This window comes from Rhea pennata, chromosome 22, assembly GCF_028389875.1.
Source record: "Rhea pennata isolate bPtePen1 chromosome 22, bPtePen1.pri, whole genome shotgun sequence".
NCBI lineage: Eukaryota > Metazoa > Chordata > Aves > Rheiformes > Rheidae > Rhea > Rhea pennata.
In genome coordinates, this window is record NC_084684.1 from 9,173,441 (window position 1) to 9,191,478 (window position 18,038).

General features: G+C 37.8%; 1 protein-coding gene across 13 annotated transcripts in view; it reads left to right on the top strand.

The window, feature by feature from the left end:
* Window positions 1-18,038, top strand: part of PER3 (period circadian regulator 3) — a 47,011-nt gene that overhangs the window by 10,876 nt on the left and 18,097 nt on the right. For 2 of the 13 annotated variants that reach the window (XR_009960529.1, XR_009960530.1), the window contains exons 11-22: window positions 126-251; window positions 1,010-1,136; window positions 2,191-2,335; window positions 3,578-3,702; window positions 4,191-4,373; window positions 4,968-5,219; window positions 5,713-6,449; window positions 7,574-7,751; window positions 8,339-8,519; window positions 9,518-9,668; window positions 15,752-15,944; window positions 16,919-17,029. Coding sequence is in view for 6 of the 13 variants with exons in the window: in XM_062593111.1 (XP_062449095.1) it covers window positions 126-251; window positions 1,010-1,136; window positions 2,191-2,335; window positions 3,578-3,702; window positions 4,191-4,373; window positions 4,968-5,219; window positions 5,713-6,449; window positions 7,574-7,751; window positions 8,339-8,519; window positions 9,518-9,668; window positions 11,409-11,510 (2,307 nt within the window). In the remaining 7 variants the exon portion in view is untranslated. The other 11 variants (XR_009960528.1, XR_009960531.1, XM_062593111.1 and 8 more) reach the window with 9 other exon arrangements.

The following is an 18,038-nucleotide window of genomic DNA, read 5'->3' on the forward strand; positions in this document are numbered from 1 at the left end:
GGTAGAGCCCAAAATAATACTGACTTCTCACTAAATTTTCTTCATTTACTCAAAGTTCTCTGTATGCTGCTGTGTTTCCCTTCTTTGTGGTGTCTAAGAGGATTTTTTTTCCCCCTCTCTTACAGCCAGTTCATAGCAATGTTTCTAGTGGTTATGGAAGCCTCGGTAGCAATGGCTCTTATGAACACTATATCAGTATAGCATCTTCAAGTGACTCCAATGGGAACTGTGCAGAGGAGGTGCAAGAACCGGTAAGTCTATGCAGGTAATGCCACATTCCTAGCAAAAATATAGTTTAAAAAGTGAAAATTCTTGCTGTGCACATACTCATTACTTATCATTAATTTTATTGAAGTGGGAAGATACGCCTATATGTTCAAGCTAAACGTGCTTAAAATGGGCAGTTACGTTTTTTTTTTTTTTTCCTGTGTATATGTTAAAGTTTCCTGATAATTGACAGCAAATAATTGACAGTGGTACACTGAAGTAAATTGAAGAATTGCTCAAATATCAACCTTCTGAAAGAGAGACAGGCTGTGAAGAAAAAAGTGCAAGAACTATGCAACTAAGAAGAGAATCTGATGCATGTTGGGTGGGTGGAGGGCATATCTGATAGGGATTTTTCCAGTTTGTTTAAAAGGAGACTAGAGGTGCACTGGTTTCCTATAGAAGACAGTGGAAACAATCCTGTCTTAAAACAAACATTGCAATTACCCAATTTCCTTGTGAGGCTCTTGGGTAAGTCATCAGGTTATTTCATCTCTCAAGGCTTTTGCACTGGTATAAAAACATTCAAATGCTGAGGCTCTTTGAGCTTTAGTATAGTTAATTTAAATAAATTGATTTTGATAACTGCATTCATTAAAGTTACAGGTGCTAGTAGATACAGGCTTAGGCTGCCAGTCTACTCCCTTTTAATTTGGAGAATAGAAGAACCCAAGTCTTAATGGTCTCTTAGGGCCTGTTGTCATTCACTTTATTCTGACTTCATATTTTTGTGTATCTCAAGATAACATTGCAACAAGTATGTGCAGATGTCAACCGAATAAAGAGTCTGGGACAACAGTTGTATATTGCATCAAGAAGCAAGCTGCAGAATGGAAATGAACAGGCTACAAGTTCAGAAATGCTAGGAGGTGAGTTAATGTAATGACAATTCTTAAGTTAACATGAACTCTCCCAGATCTGTAGCCATGACTTTACCATCTTCTGTTATACTGAAGTGCTTCATACAGTCTCTTAGCCATGGCTCAGAGCTGGAAAGTGGTTTAAAATATAATAAATAAGACGAATGCAGTAGACGCAGTAACTTTTAACTGTTCACTTAGGTGTAGAGAAACATATCCATCCCTTTTCTAAGTCAGTAAACTTGTTTTTTTTAATATTTTCTAGTGAAAATGCAGACCTACCCACAGCAATTATAAGTCTACTGTGAAAGCTTCCTTTAGTTGCTTTTGTGGACATTGGTCTCAGCAGTAGCCCGTGGCCTGAAGGTTGAAAAACACTGCTTCACTTACCACTGAAGTAGTGATTTAGTTAATTGTATGCTTAATATTGCGCTAGTGCAGATTATTTCTGGTTAGTGCCTATCACAAACATATAGGAAGAAATGGATGCTTCTCCAAAGATCATAGGAATCGATACTAAAACATTTTGGACTCTAATATTCTCTACCAAAGTTAGACTTTACTTCAGGTTTTGGTGATAACAGGGTTGCACTGTGACTATTGAGGCCTAAGGCTGAATCTACTGTGACCAGAATATCTATGCTATAAGAAGCTGATTTTCTTTTAAATAACAGGTCATATTCTGCAATTTGTAAGTCAAGAGTAATAGTAATTGTAGTTATGTTTAAAATTGACAGCCCTTGAAATACTGGTTTAAAAATCTAATTAGGAAAGATTTGATGCCTGAGTCTCTTGGTTATTTTTTCATTTGTTAGTTTTAACTCCAGTCAATGTCTTAAATATAATCTTTTTTCTATGATGTTTTCTTTGTATTCATTAGATTATTCTGAGTGGATGTTAACTTTATTTTTTCTTTTCACTCAAATGCGTGAATTGGGATGAAAATGCAGAATAAATTACTAATGAGAGCTGTGTTGTCACAGGTCATATATCCTGTGTAAGTATTACCAGGTAGTGCTTAGATGCCTTTGAGAGGTGCCTTTGAGGCTTTCTTCTTTTCTAGGGAAAAGGCACGCTGCTTCCTGTTTTCTCCAGGCATTGAGAAGTGATAGCACTGAAGAACCAGGCAATACATTTTATGATGATTCAAAGAAGACTCCGCATGTTCCATCATATCAGCAGATCAATTGTGTTGATAGTATCATCAGGTAGTAAACTATGAAGTGATTTTAGTGATAAGTTTAAGACTAATTAGGGGAAGATAGCTGTCCAAGCAATTTACATCTGTCTAAACTTGCTCGATTTTGAGTTATGAGATAAATTCGGGATGGTTTGGAATGTTTCCTATATAAAATATATTAATAGGATCCTTATGACATTTCTCAAGAAAACTGAATATGACCAAAGAAACTATTACAGTAATGAAAATTTTAGCTTTGTATTTTTCAATCAAGTGTTATATATGGTTATATACAAACTTAAATACCACCTACTAAGGTATTAATTGATTGAAACGTCCTTGATAATACAGTGCTTGACTGAAATTATTTATTTACTGCATTCAGATAAAATGCATCATATTAAACTCATTTGCAAAAAAAAAATCAAGGTAGAATCCAAATTCGGAAAATTCACTTGCTTTATTAGGTGCACAGAAGCTTTTGGTCACTGCAGTAAAGCATATAAAGTTATATGGTTCCTGAGTTTTGTGCTTTCCTTTTGTGGGAAGGGATTACAGCTAAGATCTAATTTTGATCTTGGGCAAGCATCATTTCAGTGGGCCTAATATTTTGGAAGAACTGAAGAGCATTTTTGCTGTTAAATTTCTCCTGTAGAGTCTGAGGTATGTATACCCTCTGAACAGAAAATGTAATTATATCAATAACTGTACAAAAGAGGAGGTTATTCCAAACAATTGTATGTTTGAGGGAAGAAGATTTAAAATATTTTGAACTATTCAACATTGAAGGTAAGTCTCCAGTAAGTAGCTATACTTTACCTGCCAATTTGGTTACTTAATCAGAATCAACTTGAATTATGAGGCAGTGAAGTATTTAAGGCCTAAAATGCTGTTTGTAGCTATTGACTTTTGTCTACTGGTAGCTTCACCACTGACACGCTAACAGTTTAAGAGAGTTATGATGAGCATAATACTTTATCTCCTCGACATATGCTTTGAGAACATTGGAACAAAACAGAAAGTTGATACAATTTATAGAATGTTGATATTTTAACCTCGTATACAATGCCTGTTTTTTCAACATGTAATTGATAGGTTTTGTTCAAAATACTCTTTAGAAGGCAATTGTGTGTCCAAAACTTCTATAGCAAATTTAAAATACTAGTTAACAGCATCTGGATCTTCATTTTGATTTTTTTTATATGTTTATCTCTCCAAACTGAAAAAACACACAGCAGGGAGAGCTTCTTGTGATATGCTCATATTTCAGATATCTAGAGAGCTGCAGCATTCCAGCCTTGAAAAGAAAATGTAAATCTACAAATACATCATCATCATCTTCAGAGGATGACAAGCAAGCACAGCAAAGCCAGAATGTAGTCAAGGCATTAGAAGGTAAGATGAAGTATATTGACAATCATAGAGGAAACATTTTGGTAGCCCAACATTTATTTTTTGATATGCCACTGTCATATGTTCCAAACTTGGTCTGTTTTTTAATAACTGACTCACTCAAACTAACAGTACAAATATTTTCATTACAAGAACTGTCTACTTCCCTTGTCCAGGTCTTATGATTAAACATAAGCTCCAATATTAATCAAGTCTTCGAACTTGGTTTGCATCAAAAGAACAATTGTTTGTTGTTCCTAAATAAACTTTCTGTTGCTCTCTTGTTTTATACAATGCTTAGTGTGTGCTAGCATTATCATCATATGGAAGTTTTATTCATTTGTACACAAAACTGTCTTATTTAATAGTCTTCATAGGAGTGCTTGTTTCTGAACCAGTCAGACTTGATGAATTATAAGCAGTTGTAGTGCTTTGACCTTTGTAAAAAACATTTTGTCACTTACCAGTAGATACTGCTGTTCTTTCATCAGTTAATTCCCAGACTCCAATATCTGCTAACCTGGAAGAGACTCTGAAAGAGCAAACTGCCACAGGCGTGATGGCAGCTCCTCTGGTGGACCTGACTCTGACCAACAAGGCTCCAAGTGTGGTATCTGTCACTAGCCAGTGCAGTTACAGCAGCACTATAGTGCATGTTCCACACCCTGAATCAGGTACTGTTCACGCTTGCAGAACATTAAGTGACTCACTGATGTCTACATTTGAAGATATTTCCATGCTGAAGTACACAATGTGAAGGTTTTCTCCACTTTAGATACTCTCCCGTGAATATAAATTCTGAAGTATAATTAAACTATTTCTAGGAGCACTGTGAAGAAAACTTGCAGATGAAAACTTTTACAGTATTTTTGTAAAACCTAATTTTAACAGAGGACATTATTCCCCCCTCCCCCATTACAATACACTTTTGGCACTTGAAGAGGAAAATAAAAATACCTAATAGACCAGTGTTACTTCCTTTTAATGTAGAAAGAAGAGTAAAAGCAGGGTTATCTAACTACTATTGGACTAAGAAAGTGTGAAAGAAGTACGTCTGTAACTTTAAATTACGTTTGAATTTTCCCTAACCATGCAAAGTAATTTGCTCAGTTGATGCTATACAACTATATTTGAGTGTAGAGGGTGTTGCCTTCTCCACTGAGTAGCTCAGATATGATTGTTTTACATGTGACCCTCTGTGCTGGGGTATCTGACACCAGAATGCCAGAGCAACGCCTAAATGATTTCTTTTTTTCCCCTGTTCAAAGAAGTGACTACAATGGAGGATGCCACTGTTGGAAGTGAACACGTTGAGCTGCCTCCTGTGAATGCTCAAAGTCTTATTATGATTCCCGAGGAATTAAAGCCAGTTGGGCTAACAAAAGAGACGTTGTCAGCCCACACTCAGAAGGAGGAGCAGAACTACGTGGACAAGTTCCGCCAGAAGATCTTGCTCTCTCCATTTAGGACTTACCTCCAACAGGGGAGCAGAAGTAACAATGGACATTCCTGTGGTCAAGGTAGGCAGCAGGTTTGTGAAATGAATTGCTGAGCACGGGAGTCTAGTTCTCCTTTTTGTGATTTAGTGAGTATCTTACTATGGCTGCAGACTGAATGCCTCCTTAGAACTGCCAAGATAGGACAACAGTGTTGCCCACACGGAAAGGTCTGCCCCATCTTGGATGTTGGTATCCTGGACTTGTCACAAAGCACCTAATTGTTGCAATAAATCCTGCAAGTCCCAACTGGTTTGATGCCTCCAGTTGAAGGAATGTAAAAGATCTGATCAGGATAAGCCAAAATGATCAAAAAGAAAATTGATTTTATGAAGGAAAATAATGTGGATATGTCAGCAAAGACATCACTGTGGTGAATGAAAGATTTATCCAGAGGAGAGTCAGCTCTCTGAATAAGCTACGCTCTCTCAATTATCTGGATATTTTCCTTTTTTCTTTCTTTTTTTTTTTTTTCCTTCCTAGGTCTGTCATGTGTCTATTTTTTCTTCCTCCTTAGGAGATTCCCCTTCAAAGCAGATGAGCCCAGCTAGCTGCAAAAAAGGCAAACATGGAAAATTCAAGCGCCAGAAACCTCGGAGACAGTCCTCAGATTGCCATTCTTCTAGTAAAAATAGAAATAGTCTTCCATGTGAAAAGAGAACAGTTCAGAAACAGTCATTATCTCCCTCAGAAGTGTCTTGTCTGAGTCTCTCCAGTACAAATGCATTTCCTCCTACGGGATTTCCTGTCTCTTCTGATCCACTAGCCTGTTTTCCAGCCTCTTCTGTAAGAGAGGAGCTTTCCCTTCACTCATTAAAACCTGAGTCCATGTCATCGTCACAACTGCGCTGTGAAGCACAGTCATTTCCAGCATTTTCTGCCCCAAACATAGGCACCTTTATGGCTGTGCTTTTTCATAGTTTCCCCATGTATACTCAGATGCCTCAATCTGGCTTTCTTCCTCCCCTTCAATATGCTTATCCCTCCTCTTCGTATCCATGCACTACACTACCTCCGGCTCCCCCTCCCTCTACTCCATCACTGGTAGCACTGAACTCTGTGCATCAGCCCTTTGTAGCCTCCCTTGCCATGTCCACTGAAAAACAGCAAGAGGGCCTCTGTGACCAGGCCCTGCTGCATAGTAGCTCACAGAGCAGCTCCCCACTTCAGCTGAATTTTCTTCAAGAAGAGCTGCCAAAACCTGTGGAGCTTCCTGTTAGAACCGATGCTAAAGCACATGTGAAGGCAAAATGTGTAAGTAACATAGGTTTTTAGTGTAGAAAAGAAACCTTCATTTCCATGCTGGTTGGTTGCCAAAAGCAATGGTATGTTTCAGGATCACCAGAGGGTTTTTGTAATTTTTTGTTTGTTTGCTCACTTTTTACCAGTGGCTATGCCCTGTAAACTGCAGGGCACAAATAGCACAGGAGGCAGAGAAAGCTGTTTACATTTGAGCCCATGGGAAATTGTGACAATACAGTTTTGGCACATAGTGAATGCCACAAATGTGAGCTCTTTTGGTCTAGGTTGCCATGAGCTGCCTTCACTCAGCATTTTAGTAGCAATTTTCTCAGTCATTATCAGGAATTTTGGGTGGGCTTTTGTGCATGTGGAACTTGGTTACAGCTGCACAATTCATGTCCTTTTTCACCCAGTCCCACAGTCTCTGTGGAGAACCAAAACAAAGGGAAGATTTTTTTTTTTTTCTAATTACTCCCTCTGTCTCCCAGGGATGCAGCTAATGAACGAAGAACAGGGATCCGTGTGGGTCGGTTTCCATACATGGGCATAGAAAAGGCCTCTCCAACTTCGGTGGTAAACTCAGAGGCAGGAATCTGAGCTCTGCAGGCAAGGAAAAAGTGTTGACTCCTGAACCCAGATTGGGCTGGAAAGGCTGGATCAGCTGAAACTGCAGGGTAGGGTCCTGAGGGGGAACGGTGTACCTATAGCTGCCGAGGCTGTGAGCTTCACCTAGAGAATCAGGGGAAGATTGTTTCATTTTCCCTGTAGTGCACCATTGCGTGATGTGTGTGGCTGCCTGATGCCATCTAACAGAATACGAAGGGAACTGACTCTTGCTATTTTGTCAGCAGAAAATGTTGACTTAATGCAAAAGTCCAATATTTTGAAAGAAACCCAATGGGGAAGATCTACAGCAGAAACCAGTAAAAGAGAGTCCAGAGGCTTGTTAGGTTCACCCATGAAGAGTGTTATCTTGAGTTCTAGATGGCCACTCATTTTCAGAGCTATAAATTCCAAACCTGTTCAACTGATACAAAAACTTAGTTGGCGTATGACAAATTCACTGAACGCATTAACTTCCTTTTTCAACGTAAGAGTAACTTCCGTGGATGTGTTTGTTTTGATTCTGTTTCCAGGACAATGATCCAGAAGCTAGTGGTAACAATGATAGCCTCTGTCCTTCTAGTGAATTCACTTACCTCTTACTGCATGAAGACTCCCAGTCGGGTACTGGTTCAGCAGCATCAGGCAGTGGATCAGCTGTGTCTAGTTCTTTAGGCTCTGCTTCCAATGAGCCTTCTGGTTGTGGCACAGGTAGGGAAGTTTGAGATTTGGATGTTTGCTGCTATGGTGTTAGCTGCCTTGTTAGCCTGTTGGTAATTAATAACGAGATAATGTGATAGGAATGGGAAATCCCAGTAAGAGGATCTGTAGTCTTTTGCTTTTAATGAACTTTCAGTGTTTGAAGCCAAGTATGCTTCAGTGACTTGTACTCAGAAACTGGAATTTAAGAAGCCATTCCTTTTAACCTGTAAGTCTCACTTTTTCATTTTGCTTGTTAACACTTCTTTATCTGCATTAGATACTGCCTTTCATCTTATTTGAGTAAAGTTAAATCTGCCTAGAGCAGGGCCTCCTGGAACAGAAGCAGAGAGATTGAACCAATTAATTTGGAGAATGAAAACAGGGCTTGGGAGATCTTGAGTTACTTCACTCAAGAGATTGCACTTAATCTTTGAATTCTCAGTAAGTTGTAATTGCTTGCCAGAGCAATCATTTGCGAGTTGCCTGTGTTCGTATTATAGAACTAGCTAACAAGAATACATTGGTGAATTTACTAGTTGTGCTGGACTTTTAGGATTTTTCAGACACCTGAGTTAATTTTTCATGGTAACTCCCAGCAGGTAGTGGGAAAAGCATCAAGTACTTTGCCAGTAATGGTTCTTCTGAAACATCCAAAGAGGAGAAAGATCAGGAAGCAGAAGACAAAGGGACATCTCGTAAACCCAAACATGAATCAGCCTGGCTGATGATGGAGCACACACATGAGCAGGTTCTGATGATGTATCAGATGCCCAACAGGTTAGAAAACATCAACAGTTTCTAACATGGAGCTTTGGATCTTCTCCAAAGATGTGCATAGAAGAATTGTAGAATTAAAAAATGAGGCCATGGAAACAATGCAAATACCATTACAACTATAAGTAGATGTATTGAACTATTGTTCCTGCATTTTTAAGTTCGGAGTTTTTCCTATTTTTGTATGTTTTTTCTATTTTTGCTATCAGTTAAAATAAGCTAACATACAACTTTTTTGCTGAAGTGTTGAGGAGATTGATTATTGTCCTATACTTTGAATGCGTGAAAGGGTAGTTAATGTGTTATTTGCAGTATATGTACAATTAGTTCGTAGATAATGTATTTTGGAATTCCTAAGTATACGCAAAGAAAATGTAGGAGACATGCCTGTTTATAATTTATGACTGGGATTAAGAATTCTGTAGCAGCTGTTTTGAAGTTACTTTCTGGCAGCAAACAATAAATGCTATATTTTTCCTGTCACGCCAATTGGAGGATGTTTGTATAATGACAAAATCACTTTTGTCTGTCCTCCTTTATTTTTTTTAAAGAAGGAGCTCGCAAGAAATTCTAGACAATAAAACCAGAAAAACAATCCTCTCGATCTCATACAATATGAAAAACTACATTATGCTTTTTACTAATATCAATTTTTCCTGAGTCCCCCATGAATAAGATACAATAGCTTATGTCAGGTAAGATGGAAAAAGTGAAGTGTCATATGTAAATATTTCGGTCAGCTGCAAAGATCATCACTTGTCTACAGGATTTTTTAATGTGATTCATGGAAAAAATAAGGCTCAGTTTCTAACTTAGAGTTGTCAGTGTTGAAAGAAGCCTTATAAAGTAAATAAGATATGACAAACCATAGCTGCTTTTTAATGGCTGATGCTGTCTGGACTGCAACTTTAGAGAGAGATGAAGGGACTCTCCCAATGTGATTATATCAGTGCCTTTTTTCTGTGAGTGCAGCTGTCCTAAATGGTGTCTGTTACTTGCAGAAATAAAGAGGAAGTTTTAAAGGAGGACCTGGAGAAGTTGATAGTCATGCAAAAGCAGCAGCCTTGGTTTACTGAGGGGCAAAAGAAGGAGCTTGCAGAAGTGCACTCATGGATACGGACCCAGACTGTCCCACAGCAAATCAACACCCAGGTAAGGAGCTATGAAAGGAGTCAGCTTATTCATACCTTGGCTAGCCAGAGGCAGTGTTGTTCCTAACCAATGCACTTTTACAGTGCTGGGGTTGCTGATGATTATTTTTAAGTGAATAAAAGAATGAAATGTTCTGGGGATACTGGCCAGATGAGGAATGCCAAAATACAGCTGTTTGCACTGTATTTGTAAAATATGCAAGTTCTGTCTAAGAATCAACCTGCAACAAAGTTTGTTCAGTCACTGTTGGATGAATGGGAAGAGTTTCAAGCTCTCACGTAGCAATCTATGTACAGCAGTGTTTTATCTGTTGGTGTTAGGTGTTTTGTTTGTTTGTTTTGTTTTGTTTTTTTGTAAAGGTGACTTTTGAGATGATCGATAGCAGGCAACAGTGTGGAAAGTTAGTGGAGATCAGGTCATGTGTGTTCAGTACATTGAGAGATACTCATAATCACAGAGGAGGTTCAGACACAGATTAAGAAACACATAGTTGTATCCACCTAGTAAAAGCAGATACTTTCTTTAAGAATTTTGGTGTCTTATGCCTGATTATTATTTTTGTTTTATCAGGCATAACTTTTAGGCAATCAGCTAAAATATTTCTGATCTATATTAGTCTGTATTGATCCTGCAAACACTTAGGAATATATTTTGAGCATCCTAATCAATTTAAAGCTCATATAGTCCCAGGTGCTATGGAGAAGAAAGGAGTAAGGCAGAACTAGCCTCACAAAGGCTTAGTGCTCTAATGATTGATTGTACAGAAAACTTCAAGACAAAGGAGTAGGCTTCTTTCATCTAGTCATGTAGCAGAAAAATGTAATGTTTACTATAGCATGACATGCTTTGCATGCTACATTTTTGAAATATGATATTCCAAGCTATGATATTTATTCTCAGAGCAGAAAGATCTTAGAGATCTATGTCCTTGGCACTGCAAGAAGACCAGAAAACTAGTTTATCTAATATTTTGTTGATAAAAATCTTGTGTGTCCTAGTGTACTTAGAGATATGTGTTAAACTCAGAAAAATCATGTGTCACTTGGTCTTTCAGAAGCATTGCAATACTTGCTTCTCAAGGGTTGCATAAGATAGATGAAAATGGGTGTGCACATATAAATATTTGACATGTAAGGGCCTGGATACTGTTCATGACCCATAAATAATGTTCTACAGAATAATAATGAACACAGAAGGCCATGTTTCCATTATAAGTTGTCATTTTGTGACTGCTGCTGAATTTGTCACGTGCAATAAAACCAGGCTTTGGACAGCAGAAAGAAATGCAGAACTTCTAATAAAATGACTTTTTTTTTTCTATCGTGCCATTGCCCAAGAACAAGAAAAATCTAGTCAGTTGATACTCAGATGTTTTAGTGTTGTTTTGTTGTTCAGCACTGTTGTTGTTCTGACCACCATAAAAACTACATGAAGAGCAGCTTGCTTGTAAAGCTAAAAGGTAAGTCTTTCATATTAAAGGAAGTTGTGTACCTTTTCATCCCAAAGCTAAATATGTTCCACTGACCAAAGAACTCATTTCTGGGATGAGCTGAGTTGGAGGTGCAAGTACCTGCCTCTGAAAATGAGGTGTCTGCAGAATCTGCTCTTAAAGAGATTTCGGCTGACTGTTGAGAGATTTAAAGAGACTGAATGAAGAGACACTACCAGGATTTGACTCTACAAAATGCACTCATGAAAGGAGATTTTTTTAAATGATTATGTTCTTGTTCCTTTTTAAAGGGTTGTGTTACATGTGACATCAGGGAAGTGAGTCATGAAGCTGCAAAGGCTGATGACCATATGGAAGATGAGGGAAAATCACCTCCACTCTTGCAGTGCTGAAGACAGCACCTGTGTCAGTAAAACTGTTTGGTATAATTTCCACTCTCTTTTCCTCTGGCTTTGCTACATACAAGCAGTGGATCTATCCAGATGTCGTTTCCCAACATGAGCAGTCGCATGTGTGAAACTGTCTTTCTTCATTACACCCCACCCTCAGCATGATTTTGAAGATGCTGGCTGGGAGGCTCTTCCCCTTCCTGACCTCACAGTCTTGACACAAAATGGGGTGCGTTTGTAAGTTTTGATCACTCAGTGATGAAAAAAATGCAAAGCTTTTCTTTTTCTTTCTTTTTATTTTTTTTTTCTTTAACTTGGCAGGTAAGAGTATGAAAAGATGCACTTGTTAAGAACCTACATTGATGTAGCCCTAACAGATCAGAGCACATTTATGCCTCAGTACAGTAGATGTGTTAGAAGCATTGAATCCATGTACCATATAATGCTCTTTATTGTTATTTCTTCAACATTTAAAGGTCTGAGCTGAAGATCCAAATACTCTGAGACTCTGAAAACTCTGTAACTGCTTCTGAAATCCTGTAGGCTTGTTTATGAGCAACTGAAAATTGACCAAGCTCTTTGGCATCAAAATGCCTTTTCCCAATTTGTGTCCACCAAAAAATAAAAGTAAACTGAAGGGAAAAGAAGCAAAGTTGTTCCCTATATTTTCATATTAAGTATATTAGTACCAAATTGTTTCATACCTTTTGCCTCTATCTCCCAGGAAAGGTTTTAAAAATTGAGGTAATTGGTTTGTACATCCATTTGAGCTTAAATTTTAATTTCTCCATTTTGTTTCCATTATATTGATGCCAACAGAGAGCTTGAACTTAATTTCTTCTACTTTCTTGACAAGTCACATGTTACGGAGACAAACTTTGACACCAAACTGCATGTTTACTGCATCTTACCGTGAGATTTAACCTCTTTCTTCTTGATACTGGAGTCTCCAGCAGTTTGAATCCATGGACAAAAACTAGATTTATGCATATAATTTTTTTTTTCCTTTTAGAAAGCCATAGTCACTTTCTCTTTCAGTATGTCGTGTTAGGGCTTCTAGCTTAATGCTTGATATTCCAAAGTGCTCTTTAAACAAGATACTCTTCACTAAGACCTGGTAAATTTTGTCTGGCCACCACTTTATTTTTCAAAAGATGTATGTAGTAATGCAGATTTTCCTCTTGGTATTATTAATCACCTTAGCCATCTAAATAAACAGTTTTAGAATGTAACATATTATCCACCTTTTTATTTGGTTTAACCCATCCTTCTCTGCTATGTGAAGGTGCTTCTTAATATTTATGTTCGTTTCAGTTTCATTTAGTAGTAAGCTTCAAATAGTTGAGCAGTAAATAAGAATAGTGGTTGATCTACAGATGGTCAAAGGAAAATCATAGATTCATAAACTGGTAAGGTTGGAAGGGACCTCTGGAGATCATCTACTCCAACCCTCAAGCGAGTGGCCCATATGGGGATCAAACCCACAACCTTGGCATTATTAGCACCATACTCTAACCAACTGAGCTAAAGCTAACCCCCATGATGGCTTTGTTGCTTTGTTTTTTAATCAATTCAGTGAAAATTCTTCATATTAAATTTGATTTCAAGGAAGTTATTTTTATAGAACTGAAATTTCCAAGACTGACTAGACTCAGACAGTGTTATTCTGATTTCTACAGTATGGTTGCCTCTGTTTTGTACCTTTAAACCCCATTTCAGCTTGAACCTGTTCTTTTTCCTAAGTATTGCAAATCAGCAGATATCTGCATATTCTCAGTTTTGTGTGTTTGAGTTTTAAACACTTTTTAAAAATAAAAACTTTGATAGGTGCTTAAATATAGCAGTTTATTAACCAATAGAAAAATCTGGTCAATATCTTACTCCCTTTCTTATTATTTTTCAACACTTTCCAAATGTGGAATGCTGCTTTATAACCCTACTGCCTAAAAGATTTGCTCCGAAACATTTAGTAAGATGCTTTCTTTGTATGTTCTTCTCTAACTGGGAAGCTTCTTAATCGACTTTTCTGCTAACTTAAGCTGATGCAATCCAAACCCACTGTAGTTAGTTGTACTTTAATAAGTCTTGGGACTTGGTGAAACAGATTAATTTGGATGTTCCAAGTAAGGATAGCTGTCTTCCTCAAATAGTTTAGGAGTATAAGCTGGAAGGAAAGTTTAAATAAGCAGCCTACTTGCTGTGTGCAATTTCCAACGTATATTTGTTGAGGGGAAAGAAAATTAGATGGTTTATGATGTCTTCGCAGGCATGCATGTTACCCATTTTATAAAAGATTAGGACTTAGTATGAGATGATACTTCCTAATGATCGAATAATACCTTTCATTCGTAGACCTGTAACATGTTGGAAAAGTGAGTAAGAATCGTTATTCCTGGTGTATAAAAAGAGACAGAAGCACAGGTGCATACCCCCAATTCATACCAAAATGAGGAGTAGAATTCAGGGATCTTCAGTCACTCTGTCGTGCTCTGTCTTTGCTGCGGATGTTTAAGATTCTGACATGTACATAGAAATTTAATCATATTTAATGAGTTTTTTATTTGAGGATTTTACCCTTCCCATACTGTGGACTACACTGAATCTGTGACCAGTATAATCATATAGCAGCTGAAATCCTTGACAGCGTTCGTAGTGCTGTGAGCATTATACCCTGTGACTACATATAATGTAGACTCATGTTTCTAGGAGTTTAAATTGAAAGATCCTGGCTAAATCTTAGGTGCAAGATTCCTTGCCTGGGGCTACGCTAGCTATGGGTTATAGAAGAAATGATACAGGAGAGGAATACGAGTGGAATGAAGAGGTGAAACAACACCCTCTGTGAATATGAAACTGAAATATATGCCCAGGAATGCACAGTCTTGAACGCAAAACCAGATTTAGGACAAAGATCTACTTCCCAAGCTAATCCTTACCCTACTTGAACTGCAACATCTTGCAATCAAATGCCTTATCAAGCCTTCTGGGAAGGACTTGTTAAAAACTTTGTTTCCATAATTTTCAGGAATTTGTAGTTTTTATTTGAGCTTATATTCATTTTCCAGTCTTTGTAGTTTGCCAAAGTAGTCTTATATGAGATCCAGCTCTGATCTGAAAGACAAGTAGAGTAAATATTGCAGCCATCTTTGCACACTTCAGTTTAGTTTATAGGGCTTTATTTTGCCTGCCACAATGAAAATTATGTAAATGGTTTAGAGTTTCTTAAGTAGTAATTTTTTTAATGTTCTAAAGCTAGTGATGTTGCTAGTGATCAAAGTGAAAATACACAAGAACAGTAATGGTGTGGTTACTACCCCCTGGGGGGGTATCAGCAGTTTGGAAATTCTTGGTGGATTTGGCTGGCAAAAATTTGTGTGTTGTATTCATAAATGTATGCTTATGTTAAAAAAAAAAAAAAAAAGTTGATGTGCAGATGGTTTCTTGACATTGCTATGAACAGGAGGGACCCCAGTTTATATCTGCATCATGTGGTTTAAAAAATCTCTGAATAAGGAATGTGTTGTTAAGCTTATTCCTCCGCTGAATTAAGTTTTAAGTTGCAATTTGAATGATTTTTTTACATCAGTTGATAGGACTATTTTGTTGAAATAATGTTCAGTTGTGGATGAATTTACAGTTTTGATTTTAACTGTGTAATTTAAAAGAGGTTCTGTTTTATAAATAAAAACCAGAAAATACTGTGTGGAGAACTGTTTAAAGTGTGTGTTCACTTCTTTAAAAAGTGTGTGATTTTAAAGTCCACACACTTCTTTTAAAGTGTGTGATTCACTTCTGTTATTCAGTGATTCCTAGAAAACAATTTTAACAAAATACTCTTTTATAACTTCTGGTTGTACACAAAGGGTGACATAGTTGCTGCAATGAAAATGGTCACATAGTTGTCATTCATACTGTTTTGTGTCTGGCTGTACCTTATGTCAGGACATATTATTTCCTTCCTTTTAATTGCATGCTGGAAAGAAGGGCGTTACTTGTTGAACGTGAAGGATTAACTGGCACGTAGATTTGTAAGGTAGATTTTAAAATTTCAATCTAAGTTAGTTGTATTAGAGAAGAGATAAATAAATGCTCTGAGAGTACCTTGGCCCCACCCTGCTAAAGTTTGTAATCTTGGAGAAAGTATGAAGAAACAATCCAAGGTTTAATTCACAGGCATAACTCACAGAGCAGTATTCCTAGTTAATCACAATGAAACAATTTACTGTTCTTTTCTTGCTTTAAAGGTCTTTAGAGAGAAGCATGGTCCACAGTGCCCAAATAAGCCTGCAGGAGAAGGATGAAGTCACTGCAAGGACTAGATGTTACAAGACAAAAGAAGTAGCATCTCATTAAAACTAAAAGAGGAAGAAGCAGTCTTAGTTAAATACATAACTGAAGCTGCTTCTGGCAACGTAACTGATGCAGTTCCTTGAAAAAGTTAGTACTGAATATGTTTTTGCTGCTAGTTTATTTGTTTTTAAAGAGTCATTTGGTCATCCTACATGTATTTTAAAATGTAAGCCAAATTTACTAGGTATTTTTAGTCCAAAAATTCTGAGGAGGAGTGAATAGACTTGTGAAATGGAAAAGGTTAAGGTGGACGTTTTTACTCTAAGGTCTGGGCAATGTCAGTCCAACTATGTTACTTGTTTGCAAAGAACAGCCTTTCTCCAGTCAATCCAAGTTCTTGCTTACAGCTGAAAACATGCAGTTTTCAACTTTGTGCAGCTGTCAAAGGTGAGCTGAATGATATCCTTCAACATTTTGCAGATGGCAAGAGGTAAGCAGTAGGGCTGTAACTCCTAGTCGGAAAAAATAATAATCTCAAAAATTTTGAATCACATCACAGCATCTTTTTTATAGTAGTTTTGCTCCACAGACTCATTAACTCGGAGGATGTATTTGTTGTTCCAGTGCAGCTCAAATAGGTAACTACCTGCTTGGCTCCCATTTGAAGCTCCAGCTCACTGCCACAAGCCATATAGACAGGCTGGGCTCAGCGCACGCAGGACTCTGCCGCTCACTTCCCTAGCTGTAGTTCCACCTTTTTGCCTGCACTGAGAGTTCTGCCCTGCCCATCGGGAAGATGATCAGCTTGGTCTCCAGGCCTCTTTGCCCTTCTGCAACAGCTCCAGCCTTCTAATCTCTGGGCTTTGAGGGAGGAAATATCTGAGGTGAAAATTAGCATGAGCTGTTATAGCAGTACGGGAAAAGCAGAGTTTGCCCTTCTCTGTGGAGGGCTGGTCAGGCTCCCAGCTCTTGAGCGCTGGGGATAATTCTGTCTGGCATCTACCATGAGTGTTTCCTTCAGGAAGGAAACAATTGTGGGTATACCGGTGTCTTGAGCACAGTCTTCACTTTGAGAACTGCCTGTCATGTCCAAAGATCCAGTCTGAACTCTTTCCTACCAGAGGCAAGGACTATCCATGACTGACTGGAAGTGCAGACTCTACGTAAATTCTGCTAGATGAAAGTTACCTGCTTTTCCCCTCACTGCAGTGCTGTAGCCTAACTTGTGCACAGTAAGTTAAGTTTTACTTCTTTTTAGTTTTACTTCTTCAGATGCAATAACTCTTAGCAAGTATTTTGAGGTGTTAACAGCTGAAACTTTAATTTATGGGTTTGTGTCTCAGTCACCTTTTTTTGACTGCATCCTCATCACTTTACATCTCTCTTCAATCCTTTATTCTCTTATTTAAATGGATAAAGAACCTTTTACTATTTCTAATACATTTTCAGTTACTGTTCATTGCAGTTTTATTTATTTTGCTTTATTCTTGCTCGCTCTGATTTCCAAGTGGGTTTGAAACAATTTGCCTGGTCTTTGTAAGTTCTACACCTTCCTGTTTATGGAACAGGATTGGAATCTCTTAGATGGCTGTTTGTTTAGATAGATTTGGAGTCTTTTTTTTTTTTTTTTCCCCACGGCTTTTTGTTGACTAATGAGGTGGCAGGAAAGGAGTGATTTTTTTTTCTTTCTTTTAGACAGGCATTGACCTGCTGCACTGTTTCAGTAGAGGATGAATGTTCAGAAGGCTTCAAATGACTGCACAGTGCATTCGTCTGCTCCACATTTTTAAGGACATTTTTCTTTGTTATAGCTGGTTTCATCTGTCTTACAATTCATGTGAAATGAACAAGCTGTATCGAGCCTGTAGGCTTTGTTCAAGGAACACAGTCAGATTTATGATGTATGTTATTGAGATCAATGTAGGGTATGTATCACTGTTAGATACAGTTTTAATTCAAGCTTTCTGTGAGCCTTCATTAGTGTGAAGTTTACAGAAAGCATGTATTGAACAAGGAAGGGCTCTACAGCTCAAACTATTTTTTCACGTCATCCAGATTCCCATTCCCCAAAGACAGTTTCTGAATTTTAGCTGTATTCATTGCATATACTATAGGGAAATAGCTGGGTTTGAGTGAGGCATGCTGGTACTTACGAGTACGAAGGAGCTGGACTAGAGCCCTTTTGCAACTGCTGTTGAAATTCCTTTGGCCCAAGTGCTCTGAAGAGCAACTATTTCTTTT